A 13,958-nucleotide genomic window follows, 5' to 3' on the forward strand; every position below is an offset into this window, starting at 1 on the left:
TATGACTGAATACAATTAGAGCACTTGGGGATTAAGGGGCTCAGAGGCTCAATAGTCACAATTTATCAGTGGTGGGGCTTGAACTGGCAACCTTCTAAATATTAGTCAAGTACATTAACCACAGAGCTACCACTGCCTACAAACAAATGTAGCTCCATACACTTCTGAACAGAATCCTTTCAAGAGGGTAGATATCTAAATGGTATGGTGCACGCAGCAACTGCATAGCTGCTCTAAATATCAGGCACCCAGGCACTGGATGAATTTAAACTAGCCAACTACATGAGCAAAGTATACAATTAAAAATGGATAATGATTTTGGCTACTTACATTAAGAAACCTATTTACAGGACACTTGGGAAACTTTGGCTCTGCTTGCAATTAAAATGCAATTTTCATGAATTAAAATCATGGGTTTAACTTTGGGCAGCTAAGGTTAGCTAGTTAAGCTAGTGGTCTTGGTCTGTCCCTAATATCCAATGTATCTGCATTAAACGAAAGCACTTGTTTACCCTGTTTACAAATAAATTATGTTATTTCATGGTGTTACAACCCTTGTTTGTTGTGGGGTTCTTTGTCTGTCTTTTGTGGTTTGTGTGAAGTGCCAAGTCTACTCTCATCTAGGTATTCCTCATGTGGATCCTATCCGGCTAGCAGGTGTAGCTCATTGTCTAACTATTGTGATTCCCCTGATACCCCTCCTTATTGCCACATCTTTGTTCTCCCACATATAATGTCCATTGAATCATCCAGAAGATGCAGTAGCTCTGGGTCCCTTCACTTGTGTTTATGGATATTATGTATGACCTCTGGCATGGCTTGCCCCATTCCTGGTTGGTATGCTAGGTATATATATATATATATATGAATGAATGAGAGAGAGAACCTTGCGCCCCACTACTTCATTGCAGTAAACATCATTTCATGTACCACATTAATATGTGCAACCTCTATTTTTTTTGTTGCCACACCTGTAACTTACACCAGTTTGTAACAATGGTCAGTGTCTAATTAGGTTTTCAATGCAGAACATGATGGAAAAAAATTAAAAATTAATATTTTTTTGTTGTTGATGTAGCATAAGAGCTGGTCTACACACTTTGCATGTGTACTAGCTTTAATGAAATGTGCACATAAATGAAAAGATATGAATGTGAAACGTTCAGATGTGAAGTACCTCTTAAACCTTGTCTGAAAACCTACTTAATAGGTTAAAATGATGTTAAAATGAAGTTTTTATATTTATATCTTGTCTACAGAGCAGCCTAGAACATTTCACTTGAGGACTAAATATGCATTAAATTAAAATAAAACTAATATGATTTCATTTACATTTGCTTTTAAAATTAAGAGCCATTTACACAATGCAATACATAAGTAAGGTGTTTGTATTTGCATTTTTTGTTTGATGACCAGTGTGAAATTCCTCAGGTAGCACGCAATTTTACATGGCCTTTAAAAATATATATACTTGGTCATACAGTTATTCTAATTGTTGTCTTCAGCCAACAGCTTCTGTGCAATGTTACTAAATAAGGGCAGCAATGCTTAAAATTCTTGTTTGATGTGCACAGAGGCTTTCCTTTGGCAAGTCTTCCAAAGCTTGTTGGAATGGAAATGGTTTTTGTCATCATTTTGGAGAACTGGTAATCCCAAGAAGCAACAAAAATGAGCATTTTTCTGCGATCGTTTTTTTTTTAAAAATTATCCTCCTCTACTACTTAATTATTGATATAGTGGAGAAAATGTACATTTTATCTTCAGACAAATGTTTTTCTTAAACATTAATATTTCTCCCATAGCTTGAGATAAAGCTAGTACATAATAATGAGTTCTTTTCTCATCTTCTTTTATCAGGAGTACCAATAATTCCAGAAGGACTGTATGCCACATGGACCAAACAGGACTTCAGCTGAGAAGTACCTAAGAGTTACTTGCCAATTCATGTACTCACCCGACTGAATGAGTCTGAGAACTGCTTGTCAGACTTCTCTTCCAACTAGAAGAAAAAGGGGGAATACATTTTCAATCTGCAAGGCAATACAAAAACTTCTGGCCCTGTCTACCTGCAAATAAAAGTATAATTATAGGTGGAAAGTGAATTGCTTTGTGTGTAGGAACTGCTTTAGCAGCCTCTCCTTAAACACAGCGCAATGCTACATTGATCTGTAAATTGACAATTTTGCAGTGCAAAATACAATAACATATTCCAACACACACACGGGAAAAAAAATCAGCACCCCAAGACACATGCAAATACAAACACTGATTTTGTTACCCATCACAAACGTGATGACTAGACATTGGTATCACCACCCTCAAAGACTCAACAGTACAAGCAACTTTATCATTCATACTTTCAGTATTTGGATGATGCTGTGGAATAATTGAGACTAAATAGCCTCATATCTAATTGTATAGATATTTTTATACACACACACACACACACACACACACACACATGCCAAACCCAAACTCATGGTCATTTAATACAACGTGGCTATTTACAGGCACATAACTATTAGTTTGAAACAACCTGGTAGCTATTAAATACTAAAGCTATCTTAAATATACTGATAAGAAACCAAAACCTTTGAACCTCAAGGAGACGTGTTGAAGTTAACTGGTGAACACACCAAGGCAACCAGCAAGTCATCATGCCATCACTTACACTGTCCAGATCTGGGATGCTCAGATCATCTAAGTCAGAGACAATACTGCCTCTGCGGTTTGAGCGACTGAAATAGTCAGCAGCTGTTGCACTTATGTCAGAAAGTTCAGATGACTAAAAGGCAAAAGTAAAGTAAAATTGAATTGAAAGGAGAATGGACCATTTCTTTTTCTTTTTTTTTCTTTTTTTTTTTTACCATTTTACTTAAATTGATTCTTTTTTGCAGCATTTACCACCCTTTGTTGTAAAGTAAAAGGTGCTACATAAATAAAATGTATTATTATGCAACCACAACTAAATTAAATTTGCAAAGGTCAGTGATTAGTCATAGCACTGGATGTGTTAACAATATCCCTTTTGGCTCACCACACTATCCCTTCTCCTGCGGTGATTCTGAGACACAGTACTAGAAGAGTCGTCATCAGAGGAGGACTGGGAGAATGGATAAATGAACAAATGAACGAACAACGACAAACAGATTAACAAAGAAGTGCAACCCCCTAATGTTCAGAAGTAATATGAGACGTGCACTATATGGTCCTAAAAAGGCTAAACAAAAGCTCACTGTTGCTTTTACACAGTCAATGTAAAGCAATTGAGTGCACATAACTCAAGCTATTTAAAAAAAAATAAAAAATCATGCTGCTAGTTAATTAGTTAACTGCACTATACTACTGTTCAGACAACAACTGATTATTTATAATGTTGAAATAACTAAAACAGTAAAAATCAGTTTTGCAAAGCTCTGCCAAAAAAAACAAAACAACAAAAAAAACAACATAAGATAGCTATAGCATGTGGGCTACACTGAAAGATGTTTCCATTTTCCTCCTCATTCACAATTACAAATGTCCACTCAGAGTTAGGATGCACATGTGTCTATACAAACTTTAGCAGCATTAAGCAGCAACATGTCTCTGAAAAGGTTTGCAGAGACTCATCAAGTTCAGTTCACCTACTGTAGTCCAAGGATACTACATGCAAACAAACAAGTGTGTGATTTTCAAAAAGCACTGGTTCTTGGTTTCGCTTTAAAAAAATACTTGGTCAGTTAAATCAGTACATAATGCATGGTTCCAATGCTACAAAGAATCCAGGAGCACAAATACCCTGCAAATTCATGAAACTTGAACAAACAGCCTCTGTGGTAAAACTTCAGCTTCTAATGTTTTGTTGACGAATAAATGAATAATTACAAGACCTCTAAATGTATTGGTGCAACATGCTGGAGGTGCTAATGTTTAACTGCATGCGTGTTTGTGAAGGCTTGTTAGCAGGTACGTGAATGTGAGGCATGGTGCAGAGTGCTTACCACTGGGCTACTGCGGGTGGAGCTGGCACTAGAGGAGTACCAGCTGCATTCTGATGGCTGTGTGGACAAGCATCCCATTCAGACCTCCTCCAAATGATACTTTGTTTTACAAGGTTGACATCATATTACATAGAAGGTTATTCTAGATACTAGCAACACTTACAGCTCTGGAATTGTATGAGCCATAGAGACCATCACCACATATAGAAGCCTAAGGGCACAAAAGTGGTATTCTACTATTAAGTAAAACCTCAACAAATTATTTATTTGCTTTCTTTCTTCCCATGCTTTCCTTTGGAATATGGGTCATGCAAAGACAAATGGTTTTGAAAACAAGTGCAAGCACACTGGTTTTAATCAAACCGACATCTGCTTCAAGCAGCACACACGTTAGAAGTACTATATACCAAAATCTGTCCCAAAGCCAGACAGAAGTAATCACGGTTTATTCTGGCCTATTCACCTATTCACTCCACAAAAGCACACCTTCAGTCTGATATCTGAGCGGTCTGTCAGTATGAGTCTTCTGCATGCAAAAGCACATAAGTAGACTGACCAGGCTGTAGCTGCGTGTCAAACCTGTGGAGATGGTGGTGGGAGTGGCCTGTGATAAAATGTGAGGGTTAGAGTAAAAGGTACACAGCTAGGAATCTACAAACACCCATATGCACACAAACAGTTATAAGGATTTATGCGGACAACAGTGTAGATAAAAGACAGACCCGTGGTTGATGGGTAGAAACAGTGGAGGATAGAGAAGGTGGTGGTTTTGAGTTCTTTATACTGGTATAGTTCCTTTGGTCATGATACAACCCAGTCTAAAGAGAGGACACATAAGCTATCAACATATTGAAATCTATAAAGGGAAAAATGCCCAAATTCTGTACTAATGAAGCTGTAAGACATGAAAATACAAATGGATTTAACAAAGAAGAAAGTAGAAGAATTCAAGGAGTCCGAACATTCCTAGTCTAAGCCAAAGTCAGGTTTTGTTTGAGTATTTAAACAGATTAACACAAACTAGCAAAACTACAGTCTTTTTCTCTCTCCTAAATGCTGGACATGACAAAAACCTTTGGCACCTTCTTCAATACTACACATGCATTGCAAGTTTGTGTGAAGAGCATCTATGTCATCTATGTATTTTGCATATAATTGCATGATATCCTTTCATACAATAAGTAACTGGCGATTTACCAAACCAGGGCTATTACTACTACTACTACTACTACTACTACTACTACTACTACTATTATTATTATTATTATTATTATTATTATTATTATTATTATTATTATTATTAATAAATCTGAGTAGACCTTAGTACAAATTCATGAGTAACTGATTTATTACTACATGATGATGGTTAGAAAGCAAGTGGGGGTTAGTGATTAGAGTAGTAATTTGAGATAAACAACTTCCAGTTTCCGAGTATGATCCCATTTTGTATCAGCTCTAGTACCACAAAGTTCAGTGGGACAAAATGGTATCTCTATTTTACAACTTTATAGAAGTATACATATACATTCAAAGGTGGTTTAAACCGTAAGATAGTCTGTTAGATCATTCTAGCGCTAAACAGGCTGATGTGGAATTTTGAATGGTGTTAAGCTGAATGCCAAGAAACCTGAATATAAGAGAATGCATAACACATGCTAATGCTGTGAAAAGTTTAACAACTTCAATAAGATCCCAGACCAAGAAAAAAAAAAGCAGCATCCACAACTTCAATTTAATGCTTCTTTGTATTTTCCCCCATTTACAGGCTCTTCTACTGCTAGAATGTGTTTCTTCAAGCCACAGGGCAGCACTTTCCATATTATATTACTACCTCTATGTAGTTCTTATTTAAAAACAATCTAACTGTGCTACATTGTTTTATCATCATTACACATTAGACTAGATTCTTATAGAATAACATTATTAAATAAAGAAAAACTGCAAACATAACTTAAGAATTCACACACGTAGTATTAAACCATTTAAGAACAGTTAATTCAGTAATGTCTTCACTGCAACAGGTCAAACTGTAAGATATTGTAGAAAATGTATTGTGGAGTGCGTTTTTTCAAAGCACATATACTCACATTAAAAACTAAAACCAATAAATAAATAAATAAATAAATAAATAAATAAATCAGACTAACAGAAAAAAAAAAAAATCACTTAATTTTACTCAGGATGTAGGCCATGACCACTAACCAGCAGATCTTTCCTACTGTCAGACTTCTTGTGGAGATCATTATACACAGAGCTCTGAAAGGAAGAATGCAAATGGTTAACTCATGCTATGATGGGTATGTTGGATGAGACCACAATGCTCACAAAAAATTGAGACAGCATATAGATTGAAGGTTAAAAATACTGATCACCATTATGAAGTTAAATAGAATTTGATATTACACAGGTAGTCTCGTCTAAAGAATTGCAACAAATACAGTTTCTGCTTCACACAAGCTAAGCTGCTTCTTTCCAGTACTGATAACAGACAACTAAAATGGCTTTTACAGCATATAGGTTCTTATATGATACAATACGAAAGTATACTAAAGAGGCCACTGTTGCACTTAATATACATCATGACTATACCTAGCCAAAAAACAAAAACCAAGATCCAGAAAAAAGCACATTGCTTGCTCCTTGACAAAAACTCTTAGAAACATTTCATTATTTCTATTATTTCTTCACCAATAACCACCTGCCCAGTCTTTTAAAATAAAAAGGACAATCATGCAGAAAGTTATATATATGTCCATAACTGATTCTATGCTCAAAGTGGGTAAGTATTTTTAGTTTAGAAAATTATAAAATCACCTCATCCCCTTTTTTAATTAAAAAAAAAAATGTATAACCCATCAGAGAAGATTATGACTAATCTAAAATGATAATTCACCATGTATTATACATACAGTGGAGCGAGAGCTCTTCAAAGAGGAATTACTGAGGAGGCCATCAGACTGCAAAGAGAGCAGGATCATGGAAATAATGTCACAAAGAGAAATTCAAATGAAAAATCTACCAACATGCAACTAAAGCTGACAAATACAAAGAAAAGTCCAATCAGACCATAAAAAGATCTTTGTGAGCCTTGCGTTTTCACCAGCAAATTAAGGAAACGTGAGTTTTGCCCAGTGTTACATATATTTTTAAATGTTAAAGAACTGAGTGTAATTAGTTAGCATTGAACAGTGACTGGGAACATCTAGAAGCATCAAACTTATAGCCAAGCATTGTAAACATCTAAATGTTTGTATGACACACAAATATTCCCTTGTGTATATTCAGTGTTACACAATATGCACAAAAAGGGTTTAAAAGATTATAATGACTTATGAAGCAGATGAATGCTTTTATAATAGTTTTTTTCCAGACGTTGTGTTACTAGTGTAATAAAGTGACATTAATGGGAACCAAGTTTTAACAAAGAGCAGTTGTAAGCAAAATCCCTAAATGCTAAAACAGCTTCTTTTCATCACAGAATAAACTCCATCTCCCCAATCTTCTTACTTCCCATTTTGAGCCACCCCTGAAAAAATGTACCCCATTGACCTCTTTCTGTGTTTCTGGAAGAAGTGGGAAATGCTTGAAGATTCATGAATGATCCAGTAAAACAATTAACTACAAAACCAACTGCAGAGGCCTGCTAAGCACATTTAGTAGTCACTGAAGAAAAAAAAAAATCACTGTTGCGAAAATCACAAGTAAAATTCAGAGATACAGAACATCAGAGGACATTTCTCTTTGTTCTTTAAAGTTGTTTTGAGTCGTTGTATTTAATAATGTAGCTAATACTACTTTGTTCCACATCTTAAACATGAAACCATACTAAGGGTATAGCTTGTTTTTAGGTGCCATGCAACTGAAAGACATAAGCAAGTTAGGCGTGAATGTTGCATATGCCTTAAAATCACAAACATGAACTAAAAACAATTCTCAAAGTAGTATCACCAGCACAGAGATAAATGTAAATGCAGAAACGCACCACCAAGCTTTTTTTTCTGGAGGTGCTGGTTCGGTTGGAGTTATGCAAGTTGCCTAGCAGCGATGAGGATGATGACTTTAAAAGAAGGAGGACATTCAAAAGTTAAGAAAGCCAAAATGTTAAATAGAGTCTAAAAAAATCTAAATCAAGGGATGAAACTAAAATTAAGGTCCTAAATTAGTCATCTAAAACCCTAAACGCCCCATCAGCTCTTTTTATTGCTCTTGAAAATACTAGTGGTTCAGCTGGTACTTGTTATCAGTTTATCAAAGGTCGGAAGTTATTAGTGGAAGAGGTTTCCTAACCTAGGACAAAAATATTATTACACAACACACAGCCCTTCTCCAAGCTTCCATTTAATTCCTTGCACTATTCCATGTAAATACCTTGCAATTAAATACTCTAGCAATGCAACATCTCAAAATCAATTTAGCATAAAACCTCAGCAAAACACACCAATATTGTGCTAGGATATATAAAGTATTTCAACTTTCAAAGAGGCCAGAAAACAACTGGCCATTTATATCTTGACATGACATCAAGCTCATGCTATGTTGCCTTTCTAGAATAACCCAGTTTGTGAAAATATAATGTACATTTTAAAGAAATCACAACATTATGTGTAGTCAACAAGTTTCTGGTTTACACACCCTGTAACTTCCACTACTTTGGACAGATATTGCATCATCTTCCAGGCCCTTCTGGGGGGGGGGGGGGGGGGGGGGGGACAAGAAGAAAGAAAGGAGAATGCCAGGTAGCAAAGGAAGGGGAAAAATGCATATGGAAAAAGCCAGAGGAAAAAAGTCTGAGGAAACAATAGATACAAACCCGGCGACTATGGGTTCTGCCTCGAAGGCTGTGCCGGGCCTTTTCAGTGTCTGCCTGAAGTTGGGAGGAGGAAAGATGAGAAATCAGAAAAATAAAAAAGTGGTAGTGGGTGGTAAGGTAGAAAAAAAGAAAAAAAGGTCATCAAGATTAGTAATCGAGAGTTATGATTCATCTAGTGAAACAAGCATGCAGTTTTATTTGGGACATTCAATTTTTGCTGCAGGATTGCTGTCAATGTTTCCGAATAGTTTAGGTATACTTCTGAATGACTTAGGCTGGAATCCTGGACATGACGCAACATGTTGCGGCAAAGTTATCAAACAACCCATTTATGCAACTACGGAGAGTAAAATAACTGCTACAGAGTCAGCATTTCAACCACAACCCACAAATTTCTCACCTTGTGCAAGGATCAATGACCAATGGCTTGTTTCAGCAGTCTTTAAACACTAAGGATCCTTATAGACAGTATAAATGTATACAGAATATGGAGCAGTATATAAATCTATAGAGTATATATACATATACATATATATATATATATATATATATATATATATATATATATATATATATATATATACACACACATATACATACATATACATACATACACATACACACACACATACACACACACCCACCTTGCTATCAGGTTTAGACCGGGCAAGTGTGCTCAAATTTAGAGATTTTTAGTTATAGGGAAAAAGAAGCACCTTAGTGCAAGAAATATCCAAGTCAATATAAAAACTTTAAAAATCTGAGTTCAGTTTTCCTTAAACAGGAAATTTGCCAAGAGATTCTTTACACCCTCACATGAGAGGAAGGCACATTTTGTAAGCAACAAACTTGTAAGCAAAATTTAACAAGTTAATTCATGCATCAAATTCATAAATTCAGTGGATGTTGCAGTTGCTATTCCTTGGAAAACATGAACAAAAATGGTCAACATAAAACAACCCACAGAAAAAAATAAATTAATGAATAAAAAAATAAATAAAATAATAATAATAATATCAATGGCGCCTGCTATTTGCAAGAAACAAGTTTAGTTAACTACATGACTTGATTCCTTAGAAGCCATACTCTTCTAATGAGGAATATCTTAATCGTACTCCTCTAATAAGGAATATCTTAATGGTATGGTGGTGTTGTATTGCCTATGCAGCTTCCCACACTGGTGTTACTGATGACCTTGTCAGTGAAAAGGCACATCTCCATATCTCATTATGCAACTTACAATGCGTTAAATACACTAATTTATTAATCTCTTTTTAGGGGAATTCAAGGGCAGATGTATAATAGCCTCCCTGGTTAACTGAATGACCTTGGAACACAAAAATACCAACATCATATCTTTAAAAATTGACATTTTCAAAACAACGTAATGGCTTTAATGAGAGTGAACTTGGAGAGCTCTCGTCTTTGCATGATGTTTCCTTTTACTTAGCATCTACATGTGACTAACATTTTATATTTATTAAAGCCAAACAGCAGCATTAGGCCCAGTATTCAAAGGACACGCTAGCAGCACACTACAAACACCTTAATGTAATGCTCTTCAGAGTGCCAATCAATGGTTTCTATGACAAGAGAGCAAGTGTGATTCTGATATCTATTCTCAACACATCAATGGCCATCAGCATGGTAGTGAGTTTTGCACAGGTACAGGTCCATCATGCCCAGCAGGGTTTTGTCGAGTGGCCTGCCACCCATACATGTCTAGTCAACAGTTGGCCTGCAGCCACTGATGAGGAACTAGATGACCAAAATATATAAATTGTGAATGGCAACTGATTGTGTCTATTACTTTATTCCCTCTGTAAGCGTGCACGCGCACACACAGACACACACACACAGAGAGATAAACACAAAAATATGGCAAAATCTGGTCTGGACAGAGGCTAATCCATGCATCAAGTTTATTCAAATACAAAAAATAATCTGGGTTCAGTAACAACACCTTCCTTATTGTTGACAGATTTATAACTAAAGTTAATCTACTAGTAGTTCATCTGCAGTTAACAAAATCCAATAACGCATCACAAGTTAAAGTATTTAGATGTGAAACATGAGAAAGTTTCTCCCAAAAAAGGTGATCAGAACAGTTCTGCTCTAGTATATTATGTGAAAAGCACTGGTTATGAAAAGCTCTACACTCCAGCCAAATTTGCAACCAGCACAAACATTTTTATTATTTTTTTAAAATCACCAGCTCAGTAAACATGACTCCATTTAGAACACAAGTTATTCATACCATTACTGGGTGTGGTTTTGCCTGCTCTCAGGAACACATTTTAGAAACTCTCATAACGAATCTCATTATTAGTTTAGTAGAAAAACCCATGCATGTCTAAACAATTAATGTCATACCATCCACTGGTGGATTTGCCCCCACTTCCTGCTAGAGGAAGAGTGGTGGTAAGAGGGCTGTAAAAGAAAAAGCCAGAAGAAAAATCTTTGTGCATCTCACTGAAACATAGAAGATTTGTAAATGAATGAAAGATGGAAAATAATGGCATTCTGATAACTGGATATGATGGATTCTCAGCATAGTTTGCAAGTAAGCACAGCTTCATCACTTTCAATTTATGCATAAAAGAGAAATTTGTCCTCACGACCAAAAAGGGTATTGCTGATAAACAATGGAAAAATATGCATGTGATCCAGAACCAAAGCAACCATTCCCTGTAAATTTGACTGTACTTCCAGAGGAAGGAGGTTCAGAGCATTTATTATTTCAAATTTTATATCAGTAAACTGCACACAAATTATTTTAAAAAAGATTTAAAACCAGCCACAACAGATTGCAAGAAACACCACAAAAAATCTCCAGCAAAGTATTTTAAAATATATTTTTCTATAACTAACACACATGATTATTTGACAGTACATCAGACAGATTTTGGCCAGACACCATATTTGCATAAAAGCTAGAGTTTAGATGTTGTCCTTTGACACAAAGTACCGAGCAATTCTCAAGCATAGTCTACCTGGAATCGTCTAGAAAGTACCGAGCAGTACCAAGCCGGATGGTAGTCAAAAGCATTTTAACTGTTCACCCTTTTACTTAAACATAACAATTTTAGTCTCATGGTACTAACTAAATTTTCCAATTTTTCTCATTTTGTTCAGAGCGGACTGGTTTCTTCCTTGTACCAGGCCCATAGTAGTTAATATGCTGTTACCTCTTTCTGTTGCCGCTCCAATTCCCTGATTCTCATGTCTCGTGCCTCAGCTCTCGCAGCCCGCTTCGCAGCGAGCCTGGCCTCCGCCTACACAGCAAAATGCACAAAATCAGATTTGTGAACAAAATTTGACCAAACACATCAGACTTTTGGACTATAAGCAAAGATATGTAAAAGGTATTGTTTTCGGCTAGGTTGCCAGAACCAAAGGTCTGATTTACTTGTCAGATTTACTTCAGTTTTCTTTTCTTATGCACTTATCCTAGCTCTAAGGAATATAAGATCTAATAGCATGTACTAATCATACATTGATTCTTTAGCCTATGACTCAGTACTACAACTGAAGAGAGCATTCAAAACCAGCTTGTTCTCAAATAGACCTTTTAAAATATGTCATATGTATATGGACACAACTTTGCTCTTAATCCAAACCCAACTGATTAAGTGTACTGGAATTTGTTATAACTGTAACTAAGACCACCCATTTACCTAAAATGAGCACTCTGTTGACCACATTGAGAAAAAGAGGTATTTTAGATCATTACCTCAACTCATACTCATACTAATGTTATTTTCGCTACAGTAATGGGTGTTATCAAATGCTTCACAGATGTATCAACAAGGAGTAAATTACTATGTTCCTGGAAGACTTGATTAAGTAACCCAACATTTACTTTTCATGCTACCCTAAATAACATGCAAAGGAAGGTGAAAAAATTGTATTATGTAATGTTTTGTCCAACAAAACTGGATCTCTCAAAAGGAATGACTAAATTTTTAAACTGCAACCAGTTCTTCCAATTGGTTGGCTACAGCCATGGTGTAGGAGATAAAGATGTATGCACAAGATTTATTTTATTTTATTTTTTTTCAATTATCTTCAAGTGGTGGGCACAAATAATGTTTAAAACTTGCATTCCTAATAAATGCTTTGGAGTTGATATTATGGTTATAACAAAAACCCCACAACAACCACAGATCATTATCACAAATAAATTGTGTGTGTATACACAGACAATAATAGTTATCATTTGCCTTTGTGTTAGCTCAGCGATTAAGGTAGTTCACTTGTAATTGGAAGGTTGCTGGTTCAAGCCCCACTACTGTTGGGCCCCTGAGCAAGGCCCTTAACCCTCAATTGCTAAAGTTGTACTTGTCCTAATTGTAAGTCGCTTTAGATAAAAGGGTCAGCTAAATGCCGTAAATGTGTTTCCATGCCAGCCTGGTGAAGCCCTTCTCCTGGTAATTCAAGACAGGAGTAAGTAGCTTCAGAGTGGACACCTACTGTCACAAAGTACATATATACCATAAAATGCACCATTGGCCCAGATGAAGTCATGAGTAATCTCAGGAGTAGTCCCTCAAACAAGGCTGTGGTGGTTGCATATGACATGCACATTCAATGCAGACAAGCACCTCTTGCAGCGGACTGGCAACCAGCAAAACGAACTCCAGTAACTTGTTAGAGGCTGAGGCATTACGGCAGAGATTTTTGAGGTATATAAATGTATTGACGCAATGTCATGATCAGATCTGAATTGATTATAACTGATGAGAAAATATTAAATTAAAAAAAACACAAATCTCTGTGCTGATTATATGGCAGTTGTGCATTTTAATTTTACATTTAAATTATACAAGGTTTCCAGAGAAACAGGATGTTTTGGACAGCTGTGCTTGTATATATAAACACACATGTGCACACAGACAAACCTCTACTTTCAATTATTCGTAAAATGTAACATCAATAATTAAATGATGATAATAAAGTATTATTATTATTATTATTAAAATGAGTTTTGCTTTGTGGCCTACTGCAGAAAATCACAGATTTGTAGACTTGGCAAACTAAAAAATTTTTAGTGAGTAATAAATGCACAAATTTTTATTTTATTTTATCATCTATCATCATATATAATCTATTTTATCATGTACTACCATAAAATCCTTAAAACACATTTTTAAAAGAATATTATA

General features: G+C 35.7%; 1 protein-coding gene across 25 annotated transcripts in view; it reads right to left on the bottom strand.

Annotated features, from left to right (window-relative positions):
- The window catches only part of lrrfip2 (leucine rich repeat (in FLII) interacting protein 2), a 34,053-nt gene that overhangs the window by 14,351 nt on the left and 5,744 nt on the right, over positions 1–13,958 (bottom strand). For 6 of the 25 annotated variants that reach the window (XM_027010543.3, XM_027010539.3, XM_027010544.3 and 3 more), the window contains exons 3-16: positions 11,982–12,068; positions 11,167–11,223; positions 8,794–8,847; positions 8,616–8,666; positions 7,966–8,040; positions 6,893–6,940; positions 6,186–6,239; positions 4,706–4,801; positions 4,540–4,587; positions 4,147–4,194; positions 3,984–4,040; positions 3,038–3,103; positions 2,672–2,785; positions 1,955–1,999 (exon numbers count right to left, since the gene is read on the bottom strand). In XM_027010543.3, the coding sequence (XP_026866344.2) occupies positions 1,955–1,999; positions 2,672–2,785; positions 3,038–3,103; positions 3,984–4,040; positions 4,147–4,194; positions 4,540–4,587; positions 4,706–4,801; positions 6,186–6,239; positions 6,893–6,940; positions 7,966–8,040; positions 8,616–8,666; positions 8,794–8,847; positions 11,167–11,223; positions 11,982–12,068 (900 nt within the window). The remainder of the gene's footprint in view (positions 1–1,954; positions 2,000–2,671; positions 2,786–3,037; positions 3,104–3,983; positions 4,041–4,146; positions 4,195–4,539; positions 4,588–4,705; positions 4,802–6,185; positions 6,240–6,892; positions 6,941–7,965; positions 8,041–8,615; positions 8,667–8,793; positions 8,848–11,166; positions 11,224–11,981; positions 12,069–13,958) is intronic. The other 19 variants (XM_027010552.3, XM_027010550.3, XM_027010547.3 and 16 more) reach the window with 11 other exon arrangements.

The sequence above is a fragment of the Electrophorus electricus genome, chromosome 12, assembly GCF_041902795.1.
Source record: "Electrophorus electricus isolate QZ-2024a chromosome 12, ASM4190279v1, whole genome shotgun sequence".
In the NCBI taxonomy this organism is placed as follows: domain Eukaryota; kingdom Metazoa; phylum Chordata; class Actinopteri; order Gymnotiformes; family Gymnotidae; genus Electrophorus; species Electrophorus electricus.